The following is a 21,773-nucleotide window of genomic DNA, read 5'->3' as shown; positions in this document are numbered from 1 at the left end:
AAAGCAGCAGAGTTTAGATTAAAACCTTTCTACACCTTACACTCTGATCTTTTAAACTTCTTATCATTTTGCAGTCCCTGGCCGTTGCATAGCTCCTGTGAGGTATACTACTATCACAAACCACTCTGAAGTATTATCAGCATCCTGTGCAGTGACTATTAATTTTTAAGAACTTTAGTAGGAATCAAAGATATCCCATGTCCTGTCAGATTTTCTGGCAACCTTATTTACATAGAAGGACCTTGCCTGAGAGTGAGGAAGGTTTGCATGATCAGCTGATTAGGATGCAGCAGAAGAAATATCTACAATCAATACTTCTACATGGATGTAGAAGTATTTTATTGGAAGTGCTAATCATGTTTTTTCATAAATGTGCAGTTATCTTCATTCCAAATAGTGTATTATAGTAAGTTTTACTCAATTATTGTCCTAAGTGTAGCTATACAGAACATGTGTTTGCCCATAGATATATTCAAAGCATACTAATATAATGAGGCAATCTCACATGTAAACTTATAATTAAATACTGCTAATGTTGTGTATGCTAAGAAAAACTGAGATTACATAACACATTTGATTACAGCAGTTCAGGACTGGGGCTCTAACTTCAATGCTGAATATCTGTTATCTATACATTTATGGTAAATCAATACATGCTATTTCAATCATGTAACAATTGTTTTTTAAAAGGATTTATAGTAATATTAATAGAAATCTTAATCTAAATACTAGACTCTTGTCTAGAGAAACACAACTGTGTGTTAAATGCATTTTGCAAATTTGGGAAAAAGAACCCCAAATTTCACAGGGCAGCGAAAGGCAAGTAGGTAATTCTGCCTGTCCTTTCCCCTGCAAAACTTGATTTGCTTTTTCCCCTTAAACGAAGTCAAGTAATACCCATACGTCCTTAGTTAGCCTTGACAGTGTAATTCTAAGTCTCAAATTCAGCTCCTGAGAACTGTGCTTCATATACTCTGAAGTCTGCAGGTTTGTTTTTGCTGTGGTCTCCACTGAGCTGTCTCTCCATGTAAAACTGTTCTCCACATTCTTCACATGGAGGAAGAACTCCCTCAGGAAGTTCCTGAGGTATGGAGACCAGACAAATTAAACCAGACTAAGAAGCTATTAGGCTTTTAAAGCAGAACCCAGACAAACAGAAATCATTGTCATAAGGAAGGAAAAAAACTTAAGTATCATTTTTAATTTCCATTTAGCCAGTACATGTGTGTCTATTTGGTGATTCAACAGTCAACAGAACCTCAACAACTTAATTCCCAAATAATAATGTCAAAAACATTTGGTTTTGTTGCAACTAAGGTAGGGCACCATCATTTGCTTAATCACAGTGATGCACATTGTTATGGCCTGCAGCTGATGAAAGCAATTGGCAAGACTGCTCTTCACACATACATCTCACCCCAAATAAATCCACCTCACATTTTGTATGAAATATAGCTACCCATTAGCAAGAGAAGCTGCAGTATTGATCCCATACCTGTGTTCTCTTATTTGCATGGAGTCATCCTTGAGTCAAGTCTACTTCATGATTATTGCCGTGATAATCAATCTCTCTCCAACGGAAGCCTAGACTTGACCAGCACCCTACTATTTTAAAAGCTATTACAAAATAACTTCTAGTAAGTTTTTTGAATATGCCTACCACCAGGGAACCCTAATCAATTGCAATAACAGAAAACTAAACAAAATATTTTCGTAAAAGACCAATAGTTTTTGTTAGTATTACAGAGATGTTTAGATGTTGTAGCTAGGGACGTAAACTCAACACTTAAGATTTGTGCTTCCGCCCCTGTGATTTCCAGATTTTCATGTGTAGTATTAAAAAAAAAGAACCATGGAATAGAGGAAAACCTAACTGTAAAAATCAACAGATAATCATTCTGTATCAACTAAATCTGTTAGATGCTTCTATAGAGGAAAAAAGACCAATATGAAAGCCATTATTTCTTCACAGGTCAAAAGCTCTTAGATTTCTATTTCAACTTATCAACACTTGCATACATGCTATTTTTGCCATGTTTAGCTTTAAGTCTGTTATATAAAACAGCAAAACAGCCTTTTTATGGGAGACACTTCATTTAGATGTAGGATAAAAGAGCACATTACTGCTGTACACAGTAACTAAAACCACTGTTTTCCTACTTCCTACATAAAAAATGAAGGAGATAAATAGAGCCAAGAGTCAGCATAGTGAAGCCACACAGCAATACATGTGATTAGATAACATGCAAGGCTTCAAATTCAGTGCTGTTCTCAGCGTGACACATATGAAACATTAGTAGTTGGCCACACAAACAAAACCAAAAACATTTAAAAGCTTTTAGAAAAATCTTTTTCTGTAGAGAATAAAAGAATCAGATTCCAATAAATTAGTAATCAATTTTCTTATTTTTTTTAATCCATAGTGATAATTCTATTGTATTCCACATTTGAGGCAGTTTTGCTTTTAATCATTGTGTCCCCTGCATGTCTTGATGGATACCAGTCAAGGGAATAAAACTTTAAAAAACTGTATGCATGGAAATCTTCTGCTGAGTACATATAAGAGTATACCCAGTCAATACAAACAAGTGCAATTTTCCAAATAAATGCCCTGAAATGCATGATTTTTACTGCTTCAAATCTGAAAATTCAATCATGCATTAGTCTATGAAGTATTTTATTGTTATTTCTAATACAGGTTCTTTAATGTTCAGAGAAAATGCAAAAGCTATAAACCTCACATACCTTCAATGTTGCAATGGCAAGTTTATTCATGTTTCTAAAATGCTCAGTGAGAGCTGCACTAGAATAGCTTGTGTAGTCTGAAGCACTCCTAATTCTATGTAAAAAACAGGTGGCAACTTCTCTACTAAGGAAATAGTCTGGTTTTGTACACCTCATTTGTTCAATTGGGTATAAGCCACTTTTCTCATGTTGCTATGACATTTCATACTAAAAAAAACACCTACTTAACACACAGAAAAGGCATGACCCAGTCACCATCAGATTAGGAAAGGCAGTGTGGGGACATCTAACCCACAAAGGCACAGCACTTTGTGATGGGAGGAGGGAAGAATTTCTGAAATTGATAGAACTAACCCTCGGGATTTTAGAACTGCAGCTTTGATCTTGATATGAAAGAAATCCCAACCAGGCTTTAAGACGCAATGTGAACCACTGAAGTAGCTATCAGGGACCTAAAACCATTTTGGCTTACGGCTCAAATACAAGAGAAATAATCTGATTAATGACATTTGAAATAACGGTTTGTGATCTTGACTGTACAGTCATTTCTCTCATAATTTGAATAAGGATGAAACTTGTTAACTGGTAGACTGCTTCCATGCTAATATTCCCAAGTCAGACAGCCTCCTCATGTCATCACTTGTAAAATGGGAATAGCACTTCCCTGTACCTCAAAGCAGTATTGCCTAAGTTCATGAATGAGTGCATTGAGACACAGGCAAGGATCATGAATTGAGAAAACTCATTAGTAGACAACAGTTGCTGGAGGTGGGTGCTTTGAACTAGATCTGAGAATTGTTCCATTTTTGCACAGAAAAGCACATCTCAAAACGGATCACTTTCCCATGTGGTTCAGAGCTCAGCTGCAAGCTATGCCAAGACCACCAAGGGCAGGAAGGAGTCTCTTATCCTGGTGTCAGCCCCAAATTCTGTCTATGGCACAAGAACGATGTCAGAAGCTGCACGGTTCAATCCCTTACCTTATCCACTTTAAGGCTTTAAGCCAATGCAACCCACAGCTGACCAGCAAAGCCTGGAATGTGGAAGTCTCAAGTGGAAACAAGATTTTCTCTCTCCCTAAGCTTTCTTTTAAATGAATAATGCCTCAGTTTTTAAAGGGTTAGCAATACTAGCCATACAGGGGCAGTAGATATAAGCCACATTGGTGCAGAGCACCAAGAACCAGAGTAGCCCTATGAAAATTATTTTCACAGCAGTGTTTGTTTTTTCAGCCCAATATTCCTCTTCAGCAACACACTATTTAAAATGGCTCTGTGGTACCACAGGATGGCTGGTCTCTTGTCTGCTGCAGACATCAGGTGCAAGTGTAAATAAGGATTATACAAATGGGAGGTCGTTAAAAGTCTGGTAATGCTAATTTGGCATGACACCCCTAATGGGTTATATCTTCACACTTCAGTTATCTAATCACCTAAATTCTTTTAACAAATTTACATTTCATCTTATACATGGAGATTCAAATTGACTTGTTTAATTCTCCCTCCACCCAAATTGTACCCATGCTCAGTTCATCTTACATATTAAATATCATCATCAATTTTGAAATCATCATTAGCTACATATACACATGGATAATACAACTGCACATGTCTATATACTTATGCATACAAAATTTCCCCTGTCTCAAAATCTTTTCATTTTTCACAAACTCTTCAGATCTCAGGAGAATGACAAATACACGTATGCATCACTAGAAATAGCATCTCAGCTTGAAATTTAACTTGCTGGTAGGATACTTCCACTTTCATAAGAGAAGTGAAAGGGAGTAAAGTGACTTTTAAATCAATAATTTAAATGTCACATTTCAATCCATTTCCAGTGTCATGTTTTACAACTTTGTTTTCCTATTTAGCATAAAAAGTTAATTTGAGCAGCTGTTCACTTTTCCTGGTTTGTTCAGGAAAAGTAACAACACGAGGAAAAAAGAACTTTAAACTGTTCACACCTTCTACATAACACTGAGATTTTACTTCACAGGAAAGGTTTAATGCTCCAGTTAGAACATTTCACTCTTAATTAGAGAGGTGGCTGCCTAATACAGCCAACTCTTGATGACAACATGCTACTATGAAATCAATATATTCTTGTATATTTTAATATGATAATTCACTTTTCTAAATGTGCCAAAGGGATGCTTATTTCAGTTTTGCTTATTAAAAGCATATGCAGAGCAGAATCCAGTACAGCAAATATAGTTCTCCATTTTCCTCATGCAGACCTGAAATAATTACACAGAAGTCAGTTGATTTATGGAATAGTTATATATCAGCTTCTGAAATATATTTTGAACTAGTAACTGACCAGTTGGTCCAAGAAAGCGCTTAAGTACACAAAGACAGAAGAAAGCACATGCTTCATGAGATTGCCTGAATGCTTTTCAGGAGTTCTGAATTCTTTTCACGCTCTTTCCTGAACTGGGAGCTTACATAACAACTTTAAATGGCAGCAAGAAAAGCTGAATTGCCTTCAGGAACATCAAGAATGGTTCATTTCTTTCAAGATGCTACTTTTAACAAACACATCAGACAAAGAACAGCCAAGTGTGACCATCAGCTCCTACATAACTACATGTATACAAAATGAGAGAGAGGTTTTGTTTTCTGATTGATTAGCTTCTTCACAATAATATATTTTCCTATCAGCAATAGTTTAAATACAAATTGAGGATTTCTTAATCCATTTTATATAGATTTTTAAAATATTCTTGAGTAGATAGTAGGCTTGTTCTTTTATCCTGTTCCATGAGGAGGAATTAAAATAGCAACAAAGTATTGTGTTAGTGTTATACGAAGGGTGGTAAGATGCTTGCTTTTTTAAAAATGTGTGTCCATGAGGAAGACAGGGGATGAAAGGGAGAGGGAGAGCGAAGAGATGAATTTCACCTCCACTGGAAGTTAACAAGTATAAACAGAAGTTTTGCATGTTAGGATTCATCACAGTGCTGTTAAAGATATGAAAAACAAGTTCCAGTGCCTAGAATTATTAAGGAAATACCAGTTTCGGCACAAGGAATATTGCCAAAGGAAGGAAAAAAAAACCCAAACAAAGAAGAACCATAGCTATGTTATAATAACTAATCTCATTTGCTCATTCATTTACTAACACTGTCAGTATTTTTTGACTCTTTCATTAGCCACATATACATAAGAAGCTTTTCACAACTGTCTGGAAAGCTGCTACCCTTCTCTTCGATTATTTTCCTGTTTTGGAAGTCCCACTGTTAGCAACAGAACTTTCAGTATTTATTGCAAGACTGAGATAGCCAACATATACAGGTATAATATAACATTTTCTTTACATGAACAAAAAACTAAAAAACTGCCCAGTTCCTGAGTTTACGTCCTACAGCCCTTCACCACTGTTCTGTGTTCACGTTTAAACACACACATCCACTTCTCATTTCACTTTCTTAATACTCCCAGTTCTACTTCATCTTTCCCAAATCTTGCTTGGACAAAGTAAGTGTCTACAGACCGTTTCAAGCAACACATAGGCCAAGAGTCATGTCAAACCTCATTGCAGCTACCTGCTCACCAGGGCACTAGTCTAATCTCAGTCCTCTATCTAGTTCAGATTTCCACATTTTTTAAAATGCATAGAGGAACAGACACATCTACCTCCTTCAAACAAACTGGAACCAGCCAGTTGGACTTGCTGCAAGTCCCTAGGTGGGGAACACAGATACAGATCATCAATGCAGGCCTCACTTCCCAGAGTGTCCTGGCAGGTTAAGTCCAGATGGGGTAGATAGACCAAGCCATTAGCAGCACCTCACACCTGGAGACATCCTTGAGCTGACCCCTGCCACTACAGGTTATCATTACTGATCATCTTTTGCTGTCTGTAGCCAAATTTGATGACAGAAGACAGTAAAAAGGTCACTTGAGCTACATCATCTCAGGTTTACACAGGCACACCCCCTTGTTTCAACAAAAATAAGCATTTGGCTTATACAGGTAATAGCTGCAGCCTGACTTTTATGATGGAAACCACAGGCAAGTTAAAAATAAGCATGAATAAGATTGAAAACGCACATCACCAGTGTTACACAAATACTCATGGAGAAAAAGACCAAGAAACTTATGACAGCGTCCAAGGGTTTTAACTTCTATGTAATGGCAGCTACCCTCTCCTCTACAATGTACTGAAATCTGAATCTTAAAATACACAATGCTGTTCAGAGGCAAATCTGCAGACATTTAATAAGCTAGATGTACAAAGGACAAGGAGTAATGCACTGAAATTTAATTATTTAAGATGAACTTCCCTCAGTAACTCCCCCCCTCTTGATTTCACAAAAACACATAGTGTAACTTTATTTAAAAAAAAAAAAAATCTTTAGAATGCAATAACAGAAGGCAAGATTATATTTTGTCATGTGGTATGTGCTCAGTGGCTATAATTCTGCACTTGAAGGCTGAACTCCATTTAACATCTTGTGAAAGCAACATCTAAACAAAAAAAGCCTTCCTCTGAGCTGTAAGTTGGCCACCCTATGGGTGGAAGTGGCTGTGAATCTCCAACTGCTATTAATGCAGTTGATAGTACAAAACCTTATCTCACCAGACTGTTACCAGTATTTCTAATATTCAGGCTCATTTACAACTTTGCTTTGCAATCCCTTCACTCCCACTTAGCACACTTTTAAGCACACACAGTGCTGCTTCTGGCTCTAAACTACAGTGGAACATGATGGAATGAAATAAGATTCTCGTCTCAGTTGCTCTTGCTCCTAGAAAGTATTTGTTTATCTAGAGCGAATCGCTGCTCCCGTATCTATGTAGTGACTTCCTCATAGCAGTCAGAGATTACCCACACCGCTGATCACTTTATTACTTCAGAATGGCTGTTTATTTACTTTAGTGCACCAGTAACATGCAGGGATAAGGCTCGTCACAGCTGGGCAAACTCACCATACTCCTTACGCAGGTGGTCTGGAATGTGGGGCTCATAACCTTCCTTCTCAGGGACCTCCACAAATTCATCTTCATCCTCATCATCGTCATCGTCATCTGAGGCTTTCATCTACAGAAATATTTTGGTTGGGGTTTTTTTGTTTTTTTTTTTTTTTTTAAAAATGTGAAGACTGCTTTTCATATCCCTTCACATTGAAAATATTTCAGACATCTTGATAGCCCTCTGAGACCGCTCCCTGTCAAAAGTATTTCCCTAATTATGCATTTAATCTTTATCTAAGATTAGGCCTTTGCTTAACATTTTATCTCTAAAGCCATACTCTATCCTAAGGGCTTCTTTAAAGCCCCTTTTATCCATTAGACACTTGCAGTTGGTGAAGTCTGAGAAAGTGTGAAGCTATAAAATAAGACCAAAAAAATCTTAAAATAACATCAAGATTTTGACTTAATGAGGAAATTATAGCTTTATCTCTTCTCCTTTGATTTTACTCATTTAGTTGCATCTAAATAGTCTGTAGCATGTTAAATAGTATCACAAATTGTTTAAGAGCTCAAAATCAGAGCAGGCAAACAGGAGGGGAAGCTGACGGACTGGCAAGCTAATACTGACCAAAGTAAGAATATTCAGACCTGTATACTACCGTTTCAGTGTGTTTCCTCATAACAACACTAAAAATAATTTCATACAATCATTTCTTAACTAATTTGGTACATCCTAACCATTCATACCATTAGATTGCACACATCATGATGGTCAAGACCAACAAAATGTTGGTTTTTTTTAAATGTGCACTTGGTCTATATTGCAGTCTGAAATTGAATATCTATGACTAGCTGAAAAATAAAAATGGATTTCCTATCAACTTACCAGGGTAATTCATTCATGTAAGTGGTTTCCTATATATCATTTCAGCTAGCTACTACTGTCATGTGCCAGCAAGTCTTTACTTTTTTTTTCTCCAAGAGTGTTCCATACCTGAAAATGAATTTTTCTTCTATACTACACATTAACTAAAAGAATCTGTGCCACCTCAGATGCAGCCTGTACTATCAGAACTTTAAAACAGCAAATGCCAACTCCCCTAAAAAGGCAGCAATGATAGAGGTTTTATGCTTTATTTCCTTTGCCCACCTTGGGAGTTACATAATTCTTGAAAACAATACCATTAGCATATTACTGTATGTTTGCCATGCGCTTTTAAAAGTCTAGGAAATAATAAGGGTATCCACTCAAACCAACCTTACCACAGGCTATCACTTTTTTCAACTTCACTGCAGCAAGCCAAAGCAATAGATAAAGAATGGCATCATTTTTACTATTTTCAGCCGTGTTCTTTACTTCTCTTATTGCACCTGACTTACGTTGATATTCATATCAACTACTCATTGTTACAAGCACCGGAGGATACTGCAGGTCTTGCCTGCGGCAGACTTTTCCCAATTTAATTCACTACTCTAATCTCATGTCACAGCTGCACAGCTGAATTCTTTTAAATCATACATATACTCTGAAGCCAAAAAACCTAGGAACCAGTCTTGGTTTATTGAATGTAGTTAAAAATTTAAAATAAATAATAAACAAAAAATCAGCATTTCTTTTTGGTCAGTATTACTTGTAAGCTGGACTGAATTAATTTCTAAAAGAACATTAATTGATACTAATACACACATTGATACACTTTAACATATATAGAATGGATGGTGCAAGTTAGAAGTATGATTCCTCCTCTTGTTTAAGAAAATTACGTTGATTTAAGAAAGCTGCAGTTCCAGTGGGGAAAAAAGGAAAAGAAAAAAAGATATTACTGTCCTGAAGAATAGAGTAGATTTACTACTACATTCTTACCAGAGAACACCTGATTAGTCTTCATTTTGAAATAATCATGTTTGGAAGTACCCTGCTGCCAAAGACAGGTAACCACCACAACATAGTCTCACCAGCCTAATTATCACTATCTTGAGAGTTGCCAACCTTCAGGCTATGCTGGAGGATCCTGCACCCTAGTTTAGTTCTTGTTTCCCACTGCAATCATTTTTCCTCATCTAAAGGAAAGAAGCAATCCAGGCCCTACCTGGCATGGCCAAGACAGATACACACTGAACCTGACCTCCACAGCAGAAACCAAAACAGTGTTAATGCAAAGAAAGGGTCAAATATTCTACCACTGATCACAAACTCACAAAAGCACAAGACATGGAAGAAGAACATCTGTGTTAAACTACACCTTTTAGAAGACCTTCCCAATGGCCTTTAGAAAAACATCCTCAGGTTTTGTACTCTGAAAAATAGAAGGCTAGAGATTGAAGAGAGACTTGTTTGATTGTATTTTCGTTTCAAAATTCTGCTGGTGGTGTCATCGCTTTTCTATGTTAGGGGCAATTTAACTAAGTTTGGAAATAACATCCGCTCTTATTTCTCTAGCGTGAAGCAGGGTAACAATTGTACTTTCCATACTCAGTTTCCATTTCCCATTTAGCCATTAAAAAAGATTTTACCAAGCTAAAACTTGCCATGGATGATCTTCCTCTACAACTTTGTACCATAATGTATAAGCTGACTAACTTTCACCTTATAAAACAAGGAAAGTAAAATTGGTGTATTTCCATAGCTTTTACTCAGAAGTAGTCTGCAAACAAACTGCAACAGGTTTAAGGAATTGAGAAATAATGTCAAACTAGTCAAAGAAAACTCAGTTCAGACTGATCATTTAACTTAAATTGCCAGATTATACCTAAAATATCGGTGGGTATAATACAAGTATTCATGTGCATGGCATATCTGAGAGGACTAGAAAGAATTCAAAAGAGTACTATTTTTAATTGAAACTTCTAATTTGTTCACATGCTGCTGGAGGCACGTAGCTGTCTGTACATTAACATACTAAAATTCACTAATCCTCAACTTGAAAACTGCATTAGAAGCAACTCTGCTGTATTACCTGCATGGTCTAAAACTTTAAAGCACGTGAAGAGCCTGATGGAGAAAAGGCATAATCAGATGCAAATTCACTTTGTTTAGGTACAATCCATGAACTGTGCATTCAAGTACTATAGAAAACATTAATCATAGGAAACTGTAATTTTTGTTATCAGTCTAACACTAATCAAAAGGGAAACCTGTCACTACCGCTGACCTGTGAAACGTCCCAATTATACTCTTCGGAAATGACAGGAGCACTTAACTTCCTCACTGAGTAAATGACGACGATCAATCAAGTTTGAATAACAATGAGCCACGGAGCTGAAAATTATTTTTTGTATAGAATCTACCCAGGAATTTATGAAAGGTGAAAAGCAACCCAAGGTTTTAGGGACATTATGGCTTTCAGCTAGTGCAGCGCATATCAAACACTAAACAGAATTTATGTGTTTTAATTTTCTAAAAGGTAGATGTGGACTTGGTGCTACAATGCATAACATATAATGCCAGATTTTAAATATGGGGGTCATTTTCATAAAATATTATGCTTATTGTTCACACCCTTGAATCTCCCTAGGGTCTTCTATTAAATTTAGATTTCCTGTAAAAAAAATTAACTGCTTAGCTAACTATAAGGAATTAAGCCCCCTTTTCCTTTCAAACAGACATGAAGTCTTTATTCTGATATAGTCTTTAACAAGATAAATAAGTTATCTTTTTACTTTAAAATATTAAAGTCATCACTGGTGGAAATTCAAAAAGTTGCACAGTAGTAAATAGGTAGTTACAGTGGTACTTCATCAGAACCATCCCATTTATGCTGTTTTGTTCTGTTCCCTTTCTACAGGAAGGAGGAATGCTCACAGGCACCATTACTAGTCAGACAAGTATTTTTTTTTTTTAATTCTACTTTTCAAACATGAAGAAAGCTCCAAAACAAGCTCTACAGACGCAGTATGAAAGTTCAGCCACCTATTATCCACCTTTCCACTATAGATAAACTTTTCCAGTCAATTAAAAAAAAAATAAAATCAGCAATCCCCAATTAAATCAGAAGAAATAAATATTTAAGGCAACACTGAGAGGCAGAATTTGTAAATTATAATTCTTTAGGAACGAGTGGTACAGGTATTTGCAAACAAGCAAAACGAGACTATGATAAAAACAAGCAATATGCCATTTCTAGCGTGCCATATCTGAAGTATAAGCTCAAGTGATAAATACTACAACGTAAAGCTTTTCTTGTTGTGTACAGAATTAAATACCTCTAAGATAAGTAGTCACGGAACTGCTTGTTTCTCAATAAACTGTCAAAGGATGGGGGGGAAAAAAAGGTCCTGTTCTCAAATCCATTCTCATTATCACTTAATTTGACGAAAGTCACTAGCAGTTTGCATTCTTATCAGAGACAAGGGTGAACTCTGTTGCTAGAAGATGGTCCATCAGAAGGGAGACCAAACAGACTCCCAGACATCAGAGACTACTTGTACCACCATTACTTCTCAAGTTGCATGGAGAGGGGAAGTTTTTCTGCTCGCTGTTAATCTGCTCTATAATGCTGACATTTATTTCTTTATTAATTTATCTAAATGAATCAATGCTTTTGCAAAACTACGTGGGGCTTTTTAATGTGGTACTATTCCTGACTAGGTATCTCACTGTGGGAGGAAATAGGATTTAGCTAGACAACTTCCAGATTCTTGGGCTGAACCTATTTGCATATGAGAATACAGTAAAAAAATTGCAGAAAATATACATGCATTATTTTTACTGTAATCAGTTAGAACAATGACTGCTCAATTCTCCTAATTTTCATTAAAACTTAAAATAGTGCTGACTTTTCCAGCTAGACAAGTGCAATCATACCATTTTCTCCCCAACTCATTAAAAAAAATTTGAAAAAGCAGATGTTTCCTTATCAGTCTCCATCTTATTAAAAATACTGAAAATATTGGATGCCAGTAGAAATGCAATCGTATCTTCTACTTCGGAGTCAACACTCCAAGAGCCTCCAGCTGTTAGTGTAGCTCAGTGCAACCACAGCTCCAGTTAAATGCCTTGTTCATCCATCCCGTCCAGCAATAAATGCAAAAAAAAACCCCTCCACCCAACCACACAACACTTGGAAAGATATAAAGAAAAGCCTTTGGTCCTTTTCCCAGTTTTATACAAAAGGATTGCTACATTCTGTTAAGAGGATTTAAAAACCTAAGCCTCTGCAATCATAATTAAAGCAAGCAATAAAATGACTGAAATATACAATGCAATCTGTTTATAGGACAAGATGTACAGCATTTACTAATTATTTTAGAAAAAGAAGGAAGAGAAAAGATAGCACATGAAGAAGTCATATCTACTTACTAAAACACCACTCGCAAACTACAGCTGGGACCATTAAATAAATTTTGCATGGTCTAATTAACTTGGTTTGCAATCTCAATTACTTTTCACCCAAGAAATCACTTTTGTTCAGTTTTATGCGTGTCTGTTTCCCTTTTTAAAAAAAAAAAATGATGTAAGGCATCCTCAGACAAGTGAACTCTAAACTTCATTTGTCTTTCAGCAGGCTTGATGGCTATGCATTTAAAAACCCATTCTATCTTATAAACTAAAAATTAAATGTACTCAGCTGTGATGGTCGTCATTGCATCTGCTATTTATATGCTAATACCCTCACTGGAAGATCTTGCAAATTATTCCACCATGCCAATATCTCATGTGCATCTACTCAAAGCCAACTAAATATTTTTCTAGAGGCAGAAGATTTTGGTTAGGGAACCAGAATATTTATTGCCGTAGAATCTAGTTAAAGGGGCAACCTTAAGCAAATACATTTTTTATTAGACTGCAACATGAAACATACTTCAGTCATCTGAAATGAAATTTGGGGATATTCTATGTAAGCAAACAGTGACTGGGTAAAAGTAATTTCTTCACTGCCAGCAATAGAAACTGAATAGTCAAACAGCGTATCTTACATGTAAGGACTTTTACAAGTTCCTCCTTTTCCATCCTTTTATATTACCCAACACAGGATGATGTGGAAATAAATGCTGGCATTCTGACAGATTTCAGAACCATGCTTGAGTTTTCCTCTGTGCAACACAAGGAAAACATAAACTACTAAGAGAGCTGTATTTATAGAGACCTCCCACATACACTCCCTCCCCTTTGCCCTGTGATTTGAGCATAAATTCAAACCTAGATGACTGCAAATTAGATATGTGGTCCAAGCAAACCACATTTTATATTTACCAGTAAAAGTATCACCATTCATTCTATCTGTAGTTGCTCAACAGCACAGAGGCTACTTGGCCAAGCTGACTTTTATTTAGGAATGCATCTTTCACACTATTTCATAATTTCCAGAAGTTAGTAAAAATGCTTAAAGGGTTCCAACCCAACAGTTGGCCCAAGTACAATGGTGGAGAACCAGCATACCTTGCTCCAAATTGCTTTAGCAATATAAACTACCCGGTGAGGTAGCTTTTCTTTAAAGCAATGTACACTAGTCAGAGTCTGAGTATTGTCACAGTCCTGGAAGGTGCAAGCTTGAGGCTTACTCAAGACTTGTGCCAAAGCCCGCTCCATCCCACCTACTGATAAACACAGCTTGGGTATGTACACTGGGAGGTCAACAGCGGCGAGGCGCATTGCACAAAACCTGTATCACTCTGTGTTACTGCCTCTCTGGACCCAAGCAGGCTCAAGGTCCCAGATAAGCTTTTATTTTTAATAAAAAGCTGCAAAAAATTTACTCAAAAAGACCTGTAGGTCTTAAGGCACAAGACAGTTCAAAAAACCTCGATCTTAATGAAGAAAGAAGTTCAGAAGAAATTATGATGTCCAATATACCCAATGGACTAGCATGTGCATTTACAGTTTCATAGAGAACAGCAAATAAAGGTAGTCTGAAAAACTGGTGCCCTTAATGAAACTATTATCTCCAGAAGATATTACAAGGCAAGTTTAGTAATTCTTTAGCAGTAACTACTCAATATGTATCCTCAGATATATTTTCATACCTCACTACTTGGGCTCCTACCATCCACCAAAATCACAGTACTTGGTTGCATAAATATTCTTAAACCTTAAGAAAGTACATTAAAAAGGCAAAGTTCTCTTGCATAATCCAAATTTTTCATAAAATAAATACCACATTCAGGAGAGGTGTAACAGTTTTATTTAAACTACCAAAGATCTCCAAGTCTAACAACGCCTTTCCTTTCCATGTATCCCAGAGAGCTAACACAGAAGTGTGCTACCCTCTATTATTAAAGCTAATAAAGTTCCCCAACATTAAAAAAAAAAAATACTCCTACAAAATTTATGCTGACCACCTACATTTGATACCTATATTTAATTTGTTTTATCTGAAGTGACTGTAGTGTTAGTCCCTTAAATGTCTTCATGTAATATTTATACAAAAATAAAGGTTATATCTTACTTTTAGAAGTGTAGGAATGTACTTCTCCCATGAGTTACTGTACATACTTCAGGTACTACATCTTATTACACAATTAAAAAAAAAAAATTTTAACAGTAGTATGAGGTATGTTTTTTCATCCAGTTTTTCATTCTCACTGGGAGATGAGCTAATCATGTATCACTCCACCGACTTGATTCCTCTGATTAAAGACTGACCTCCATAATCGGCTCTGTGTTACCTGAGTTTATTCACTTACTGAAAGGGACAGTCTCACTATCTGAGCTTAATGCCAGTACAGAAATCTTCTCTGGATTAGGTTCTAGCCAGTTCAGGTCCCTGCTGCAACAGGAGCTCTATTGCTAGTACAAGGGAGGCACTGGGAATCATCAGGGGAGGAAACAGAGACAGGACTATGCCTTTTGATTGCTGCTTGTGTTTAGATCATCTTTAAGCCAACCATAAAATCGCTATTGAAATATTTAAGCTGCTTTCCTGTTCAGCTCCCATAAGTAGTACAACAGCAACCTGTACAAAAAACCCACCTGCTAAGAAGAAGATTTGGTAACTACATCACACACTAAGAAATGTCTGGTAGAATTTAATTTTTAATGTTTCAGAAATTCTAGAATGGATTAAATAATTTTAACAAGAGAAGAGACAAGCATAAAACAGTGTTGCACACATTACCTGTGCCCTGAAAACCAAACTTGTTTTCTTCTTAACTCATGGCTAACCATGAGTAAGGAAACTCCGTAAAGTGCCTACTCAGTTTTTCATTCATCTTAACATAAGAGGAAAGGTTCGCAGTTTCAAAGACTGAGGTGTGATGAAGCCAGCAAAGCTACAAGCCAAGTGATGTGAAATCACATTTAGAGTCCATGCTGAGACAGGAATGTACCCAGAGCAGAGATCCCCAGACATTTCCCATTCCTAAAAGCAGACTGAAAACCCTCATTTTTGTGACTAAAGAAAGCAGCTGTCATAGAGCCATTGTCAAGGTTACAAGTGTTACCCTGAACACACCCTGGTTCTTCAAACACTCCCCTCTTCTTTCTGGACTAGCCCTTCTCCACACACTATTCCCTTGCACACCAGTCCAGATGAAATTGTTTAAAGCCATTGTTTAAGGCTGTAGTGAGGTCCAGGACTGGCTACATCCATTCTGGATCAAAAAGTTGTTTAATGGTCTGATAACTCAAAGGTCAGCCAAAAATATCTTCTTCTTCTTTTCCCCTCCACAGTGTCGTCTTTAGGTTTTTCAGCACTTTTCAGCAAGTCTGAGTTATTTATGAGACGAGCAGTATTCCTATGAACCCCTGAAATATTTTAGGCATTTTCAATTATTTAATTCCTTTATGATTCAGAGGCCTATACATGATAAAAGCTAACTTTTAGAGCTGAAGAGAAAAAAAATCTTATCACTAGTCATCTTCTTTATGAAATTTTAGGAAGTGTGATTTTCATCTAAAATGTGACATAACAAGATTCCCATTAGCACTCATTCGTGTAAAAAATTCCTACTGCGTTTGATGAATTACCACCTATCACTTAGATCAGATCAAACTCATGCTACTAAAACTTTGTATCCACTAGTAATGTACATATGCCCCTGTCTCATGATACAGTCTGCACAGACGTACACTGTAAAATCAGTAACTAAATTGCGGCTTCCTTCAATGATCACATTTGTGAATGAGTCTGAACTACATATTTGTTAAAAATTATTTCAGAGGCTATATTTTTAACAGATAAATATATATCTGAAATAAACCTGATTTATTAAGGGCAACAAGTCAACAAAATATCCTATGCAAGACACCATATATTCCTGAATGTGGATTTCAGCCACAGAGATATTAGATGTGAATATCCTTACTTTAATATTGCATTAACTAAATTTAAATGTGTTAGTGTGTGTTCCAAGCCTGAAAATTTTCTTCCTTTTCCATTTTTATAAATACGCATTTAGTAATGTACCTTTACTGAACCTCACACATTCAATTCACTTCAATATACTGCTTCCCCTTGCAAGGTAGGATGGATAAAAAGCAGGAAGCAAATTTATATCTACTACCTACAGAGTACACACTGCTCAGTATTCATAGACGAATCAAGGGAGATGACCCTTTGGCCTGAAAAACTTAAATACTTAACATAAGGGTTAACTTGATGATAGAGACATCCTACTTTATTTTACACTCTATTAGAAGAGCTCCAAATTGCATTGTGCGACCTGCGAATCAGATAGGGATCAGAGGTCGTCACGGTGACAACTTTAAGAATTCATGGCTAGATCTGCATAACAAGATATTTTTAATAACTTTGTAACAGTGGCAGGCTGCATAGCCAGTGCAAAGCATAAAATACACGACAGCAGCATTCAGCTCTAGAAAATAAAAAAAAAAACACCAAAAAACACCCAAAACATCACACTAGCTGATTAGACACTTTAACAAGATAGTACTGTTTTGAGGGTTGATTTTACAGTGTTTTGTTTTATATCAGTCCTACATCCTATAGGACTTAAACCTGAAAAGCTCTTTTAGCTGAAAAGTGATTATGAAAGATGTTTCACAGATAGAAATAATTATCATATGATGGTTAATATGGGGGAGGAGGGAAGCATAAGCATCCGTATGACTTATTAAATATCTTGTGTTCACTTTAACAGTTATGTTGATGTGGCTTTTTTGACAAATAATAGCTAGCCAAAACAAAACTTAAAATGTTGCCTGGGCTACTACTTTGACCACACGGACATTATTAACCTTTTATTTATTCTGAACACATTACATGCTAATGATGCATACAACCTGATAAAGGACATCTTTAGGTGTAATGTTGATTTAATTATCAAATATTCCAGTATTTCTCTTAAGTTTTGGAAAACACACTAACAATCAACATCAAGTTACTATTCAAATCTCAACATTAAACGCTTTTGGCTTTCAAAGGGCAACTTTGTTAAGAGTTAGGGTTTTTGTTTGCGTGCAATTTAAAAGCATCACCTGAGGAAAAGACTTCTTATACAAAGGCATCTCTCTTGCTCCTTGGTCTGGGTATGTTTTAGCAGACGGGGGTTCAGGCATGGTGAGGGATCACTAAGGACAATTACTTACCCCCAAAACCAACTTCTCCAAAATGAAGAAAAGAGGAAAAAAAGGAGGATGTGAGTACAAGAAGCTGTTACAGAAAGCAGTCAGCTGGACTGGATTCTCTATGGCTACAGAAAGAAAAAACAATACAGCCTTTGCTTTTGATCTAAAATTCATGTGCAACTTTTTTTTTTTTTAAAGCAGGCACTAACTTAACTAAAAGACAGACTTAAAGAGCTGGTTACAAAGCTACAAGATGATTAGCTAGAAATAACTCATTAGCATTGATAAAATGCCAAGCTGTAGTTGAAGATATGGAAAAAAAAAAGATCAGAAATAGTCTTGCTGCCAAGTAATTGGTAGAGTTCTTGGCTTAATTCATTACATATTAAAATTTTAATATTTTTATGTATTAAAATATCTTAAGATTAAATTATGACCAACAAATATTTAGCATGTAAATATTATTTGTAACAATTTTCTAACATTATTATTTCAGAAAAAAATCCGACTTATATTGCACTAAGGTTTGGGGATCAGATCAGGTTCTGGACAACACAAGGACAGCCTTCTCCAAATCTAATTATTAATGGCATTATTGAATTCAACCAGATGTTTCACATGGATAAAATTAAGTACATGAATAAATCAAGATCCAAGCGCACGCTTAGATTTGACAGACGATAAGGAAAGGTGAAACAAAAAGTAATGAAGGCAGTTAATGAGAAACTATGTATCCCTGATTGCTAATATAACTTGAAATTAAAAATTCAAAATGTAATAGGCCTGTTAAATGATCACTGTGCTGACAGACAAATGAGCAGGATGTTTCTCACATCATATTATCTACTGGTTTCTATCTGGCCAAGTTTAGCCAGGTTGAGTAGTAAACCTTTTATGGCCTCCCAAAGGTAATTAAGAGACAAATATATTCTCAGTGTACAAAATATAGCTAACGAACCACATTTCTATTAATAATGTAAGAACCTCAAATATTATTCTAATGTATAATCCTTTATGGAAATTATGTAAGTGAATCATGATTTAAAATACAGTCCATACTTGTTCTCTCCTAACTTTTAAAATTACAAGATCATTTACATCTAATCAGCTGCAAATCAGACATTAAAGAAAAAAAAAATAGTGTTTTAAGAAAAGAGGGAAGACATTAACAAATTAAACTATTTGTAACCAGGAAAAATTATTTTTAAAGGAATGTTTCAGCTGCAGGTTATTCCTACAAAAGAACTCTGGAAACAGGAATTTCTATTTAAACACCAATCTCAGCCAATAATTACAATTGTACTTCTATAATAATTCATCTAAATAGACCCAAGAATTAACTCGGAGTGTCTCTAGTGTATTGCTGTTGTAGTAAGTTTACCTGGAGATGATGGCTAGCTTTGGATAAAGGTGGTACAGAGAAAAATGTCGAGCATGCAGTATGCACTCCCTCTGCTGGGCACCCGGATTATCCTCAGCAGGCATTCAGAGAAAGGAAGGGGTATGTCTGAGCACCCAGGTACCGTGAAAATAAAAGTCATTTTACAGCTTCTGCCCTCTTCCTCTAGATTCAGCTAAAACTCAGACTCACAGAAAAAAGTGTTTCAAAACTCCTGTTTATGCTCTCAAAATGTTTCCTATCAGAAACCAACACCTGATTCATACCCCAAACAAGTATTTAACTACAATGAACGTATCTTGTGTAAGCACACAAAAACTCATTTGCCTTTGACCAACACAGTAAGACTGTCATTTTCTGTGCATCATCCACCCCTTTGAAAAAAATAACAACTCAGGAAGAAATGTCTGGATAACTTCTGATCTGCTGGGGGCAGAGCAATGGGAAGAAGGAATATAGTCTGGGCAGCTAGGATGTATTAACATTTTTATAAAACCTGCTGCAAGGGATCTGTTTCTAGGCAAAGGATAACCTTTGTTGTTCTTTTCCCTCTCCTCCCACAGCTCCCAAGAGGTAAGCGCAGAATGGTGCCACAGCCTAACTTGCATTGGCAGGGTATAAGTGTTTCATAAAAATGATGGCCTTCTTTATAATTAAGGCCTTCTGAGGGTTTGAATTTTTCACTATCATGAAGGAGGAAAGAAAGAGGTGGTTATATCTCATGTCACTATAAGCCATTTTAAGTCAACGTGTCTCACTGCATAAAGGTCTGTGTTTTCCTTCAAGTGACTTTGTATGAGAGAAATTCCGTAAGCCTACAGAAGGTTCTCCTGTAGTTTGCAAAGCAGTGGGGCTTTTCCATTTTTCAGTAAAGACAAAGGCAAAAAAACTTCAAAAAAAAAAATTTGCGCTAATTTTCTAACATGCTCTGATTGCCTAAGGATGCTGCCTTGCTGACCTGTGCTCCGTGATCTGGAAAACAAACTGAGAAACAATGGAAAGCTTGGAGGTAATAGTGAGTATTGCCAAAAGCAGACACCTTCCTGCACCAACCAGATGATTCTTCTGTGAAGGTAGGCCAGGTAAATCACCAACTTCTTCCCCTCAATGTAATTTCCATCCAGCTACGCTGCTGGTATATTCATATTGAAATGTAGCATCAAGAATTACTCCAAATATATGTGCCTTATTTGTATCTCAGCCACATGCATGTATAACTGCTCAGATAAACAAGAGTACCAATGACATGTGGCAATGGTAAGGGACTCCAGGATCTTCCCTCTTTTAAGTGGCAGTTTAAATCTCTGCAGGATTGAGAGATATAGTGGAGTTTATAGCACTAAACCTCCAGTTTCATTGTCTCTCACTAAACCCTTCCCTTTATCAACTTTCTTGATCTCAGTCTGAGGATGGGCAAAGCCTTTCCTCCCCCCTTCCTGGACAGAGCAGAAACAAAGCATAGAATGGAACAGATGAAAATGGGGGAAATTAGTGACCATAGAAGCATGGAGAATGAGCGTAAAGGAAAATCAGAAAGCCTGAGGAGAATGGGCAAGCCCAAGTCCCCAGTCAAGTTTCCAAGTCCCTATCATTCTGGTTTGTATTTGCTAATAAAATAAAACCACTTTCTCCCAGAAGGTAAGGCTTGTCTGTGGTGCAGGATCATAAATACACTCAAAGAAATGAGCAAGTACACAAACAACTCACTTTTACATTCCCCAGCTAACAAGACATGTACCTCAGATTGCACTCACTAGTTGCCAGGAAAACCACTATCGTATCCAAACGTAGAGATGTCACAGACCCACTACAACCTAGACAATTTACACCAGACCCTCCACACTCAGACACTTTCTTTATGCTCGCTCTCTGCTTACTAAACACTCCCCTTCATTTCTAGGTGTGCTCATCTCTGCACATGAGCAGGTCACAGCACTCACTGACTCCACATGCTAAGAAATAACATCTGTAACACACTGAGCATTGCCAGGACAGGATGGCTGTGAGCCAGTGCTTTGAAGGACAAACTATCAGTACTTCTTCTCTTGCATCTAAAGATACAGAGGATACCAAAACTCTGGCGTGGCAAGAACTATAGCTCCAATAACACAAGGACGTACAGACAGAAGCAGCAATGCTGAATTAAAGAGGAGCTGTGTGTAGTGTTTCATATGCTGACATGTAAATACTTGACAGATGGGGATTTAATAATCATGGTCTAAGAAATGCTGTTTATTTTTGTTCT

The 21,773-nt window shown here is 36.6% G+C and overlaps 1 protein-coding gene across 2 annotated transcripts in view; it reads right to left on the bottom strand.

Moving 5' to 3' along the window:
• Positions 1 to 21,773, bottom strand: part of UVSSA (UV stimulated scaffold protein A) — a 56,180-nt gene that overhangs the window by 25,559 nt on the left and 8,848 nt on the right. For both annotated transcript variants that reach the window (XM_074821908.1, XM_074821907.1), the window contains one exon: positions 7,680 to 7,791. In XM_074821908.1, coding sequence (XP_074678009.1) covers positions 7,680 to 7,791 — 112 coding nt within the window. The remainder of the gene's footprint in view (positions 1 to 7,679; positions 7,792 to 21,773) is intronic.

Source organism: Strix aluco, chromosome 4, assembly GCF_031877795.1.
Source record: "Strix aluco isolate bStrAlu1 chromosome 4, bStrAlu1.hap1, whole genome shotgun sequence".
Lineage (NCBI taxonomy): Eukaryota > Metazoa > Chordata > Aves > Strigiformes > Strigidae > Strix > Strix aluco.
Note: the sequence above shows the minus strand (reverse complement) of the source record. Positions and strands in the feature narration are given on the sequence as shown.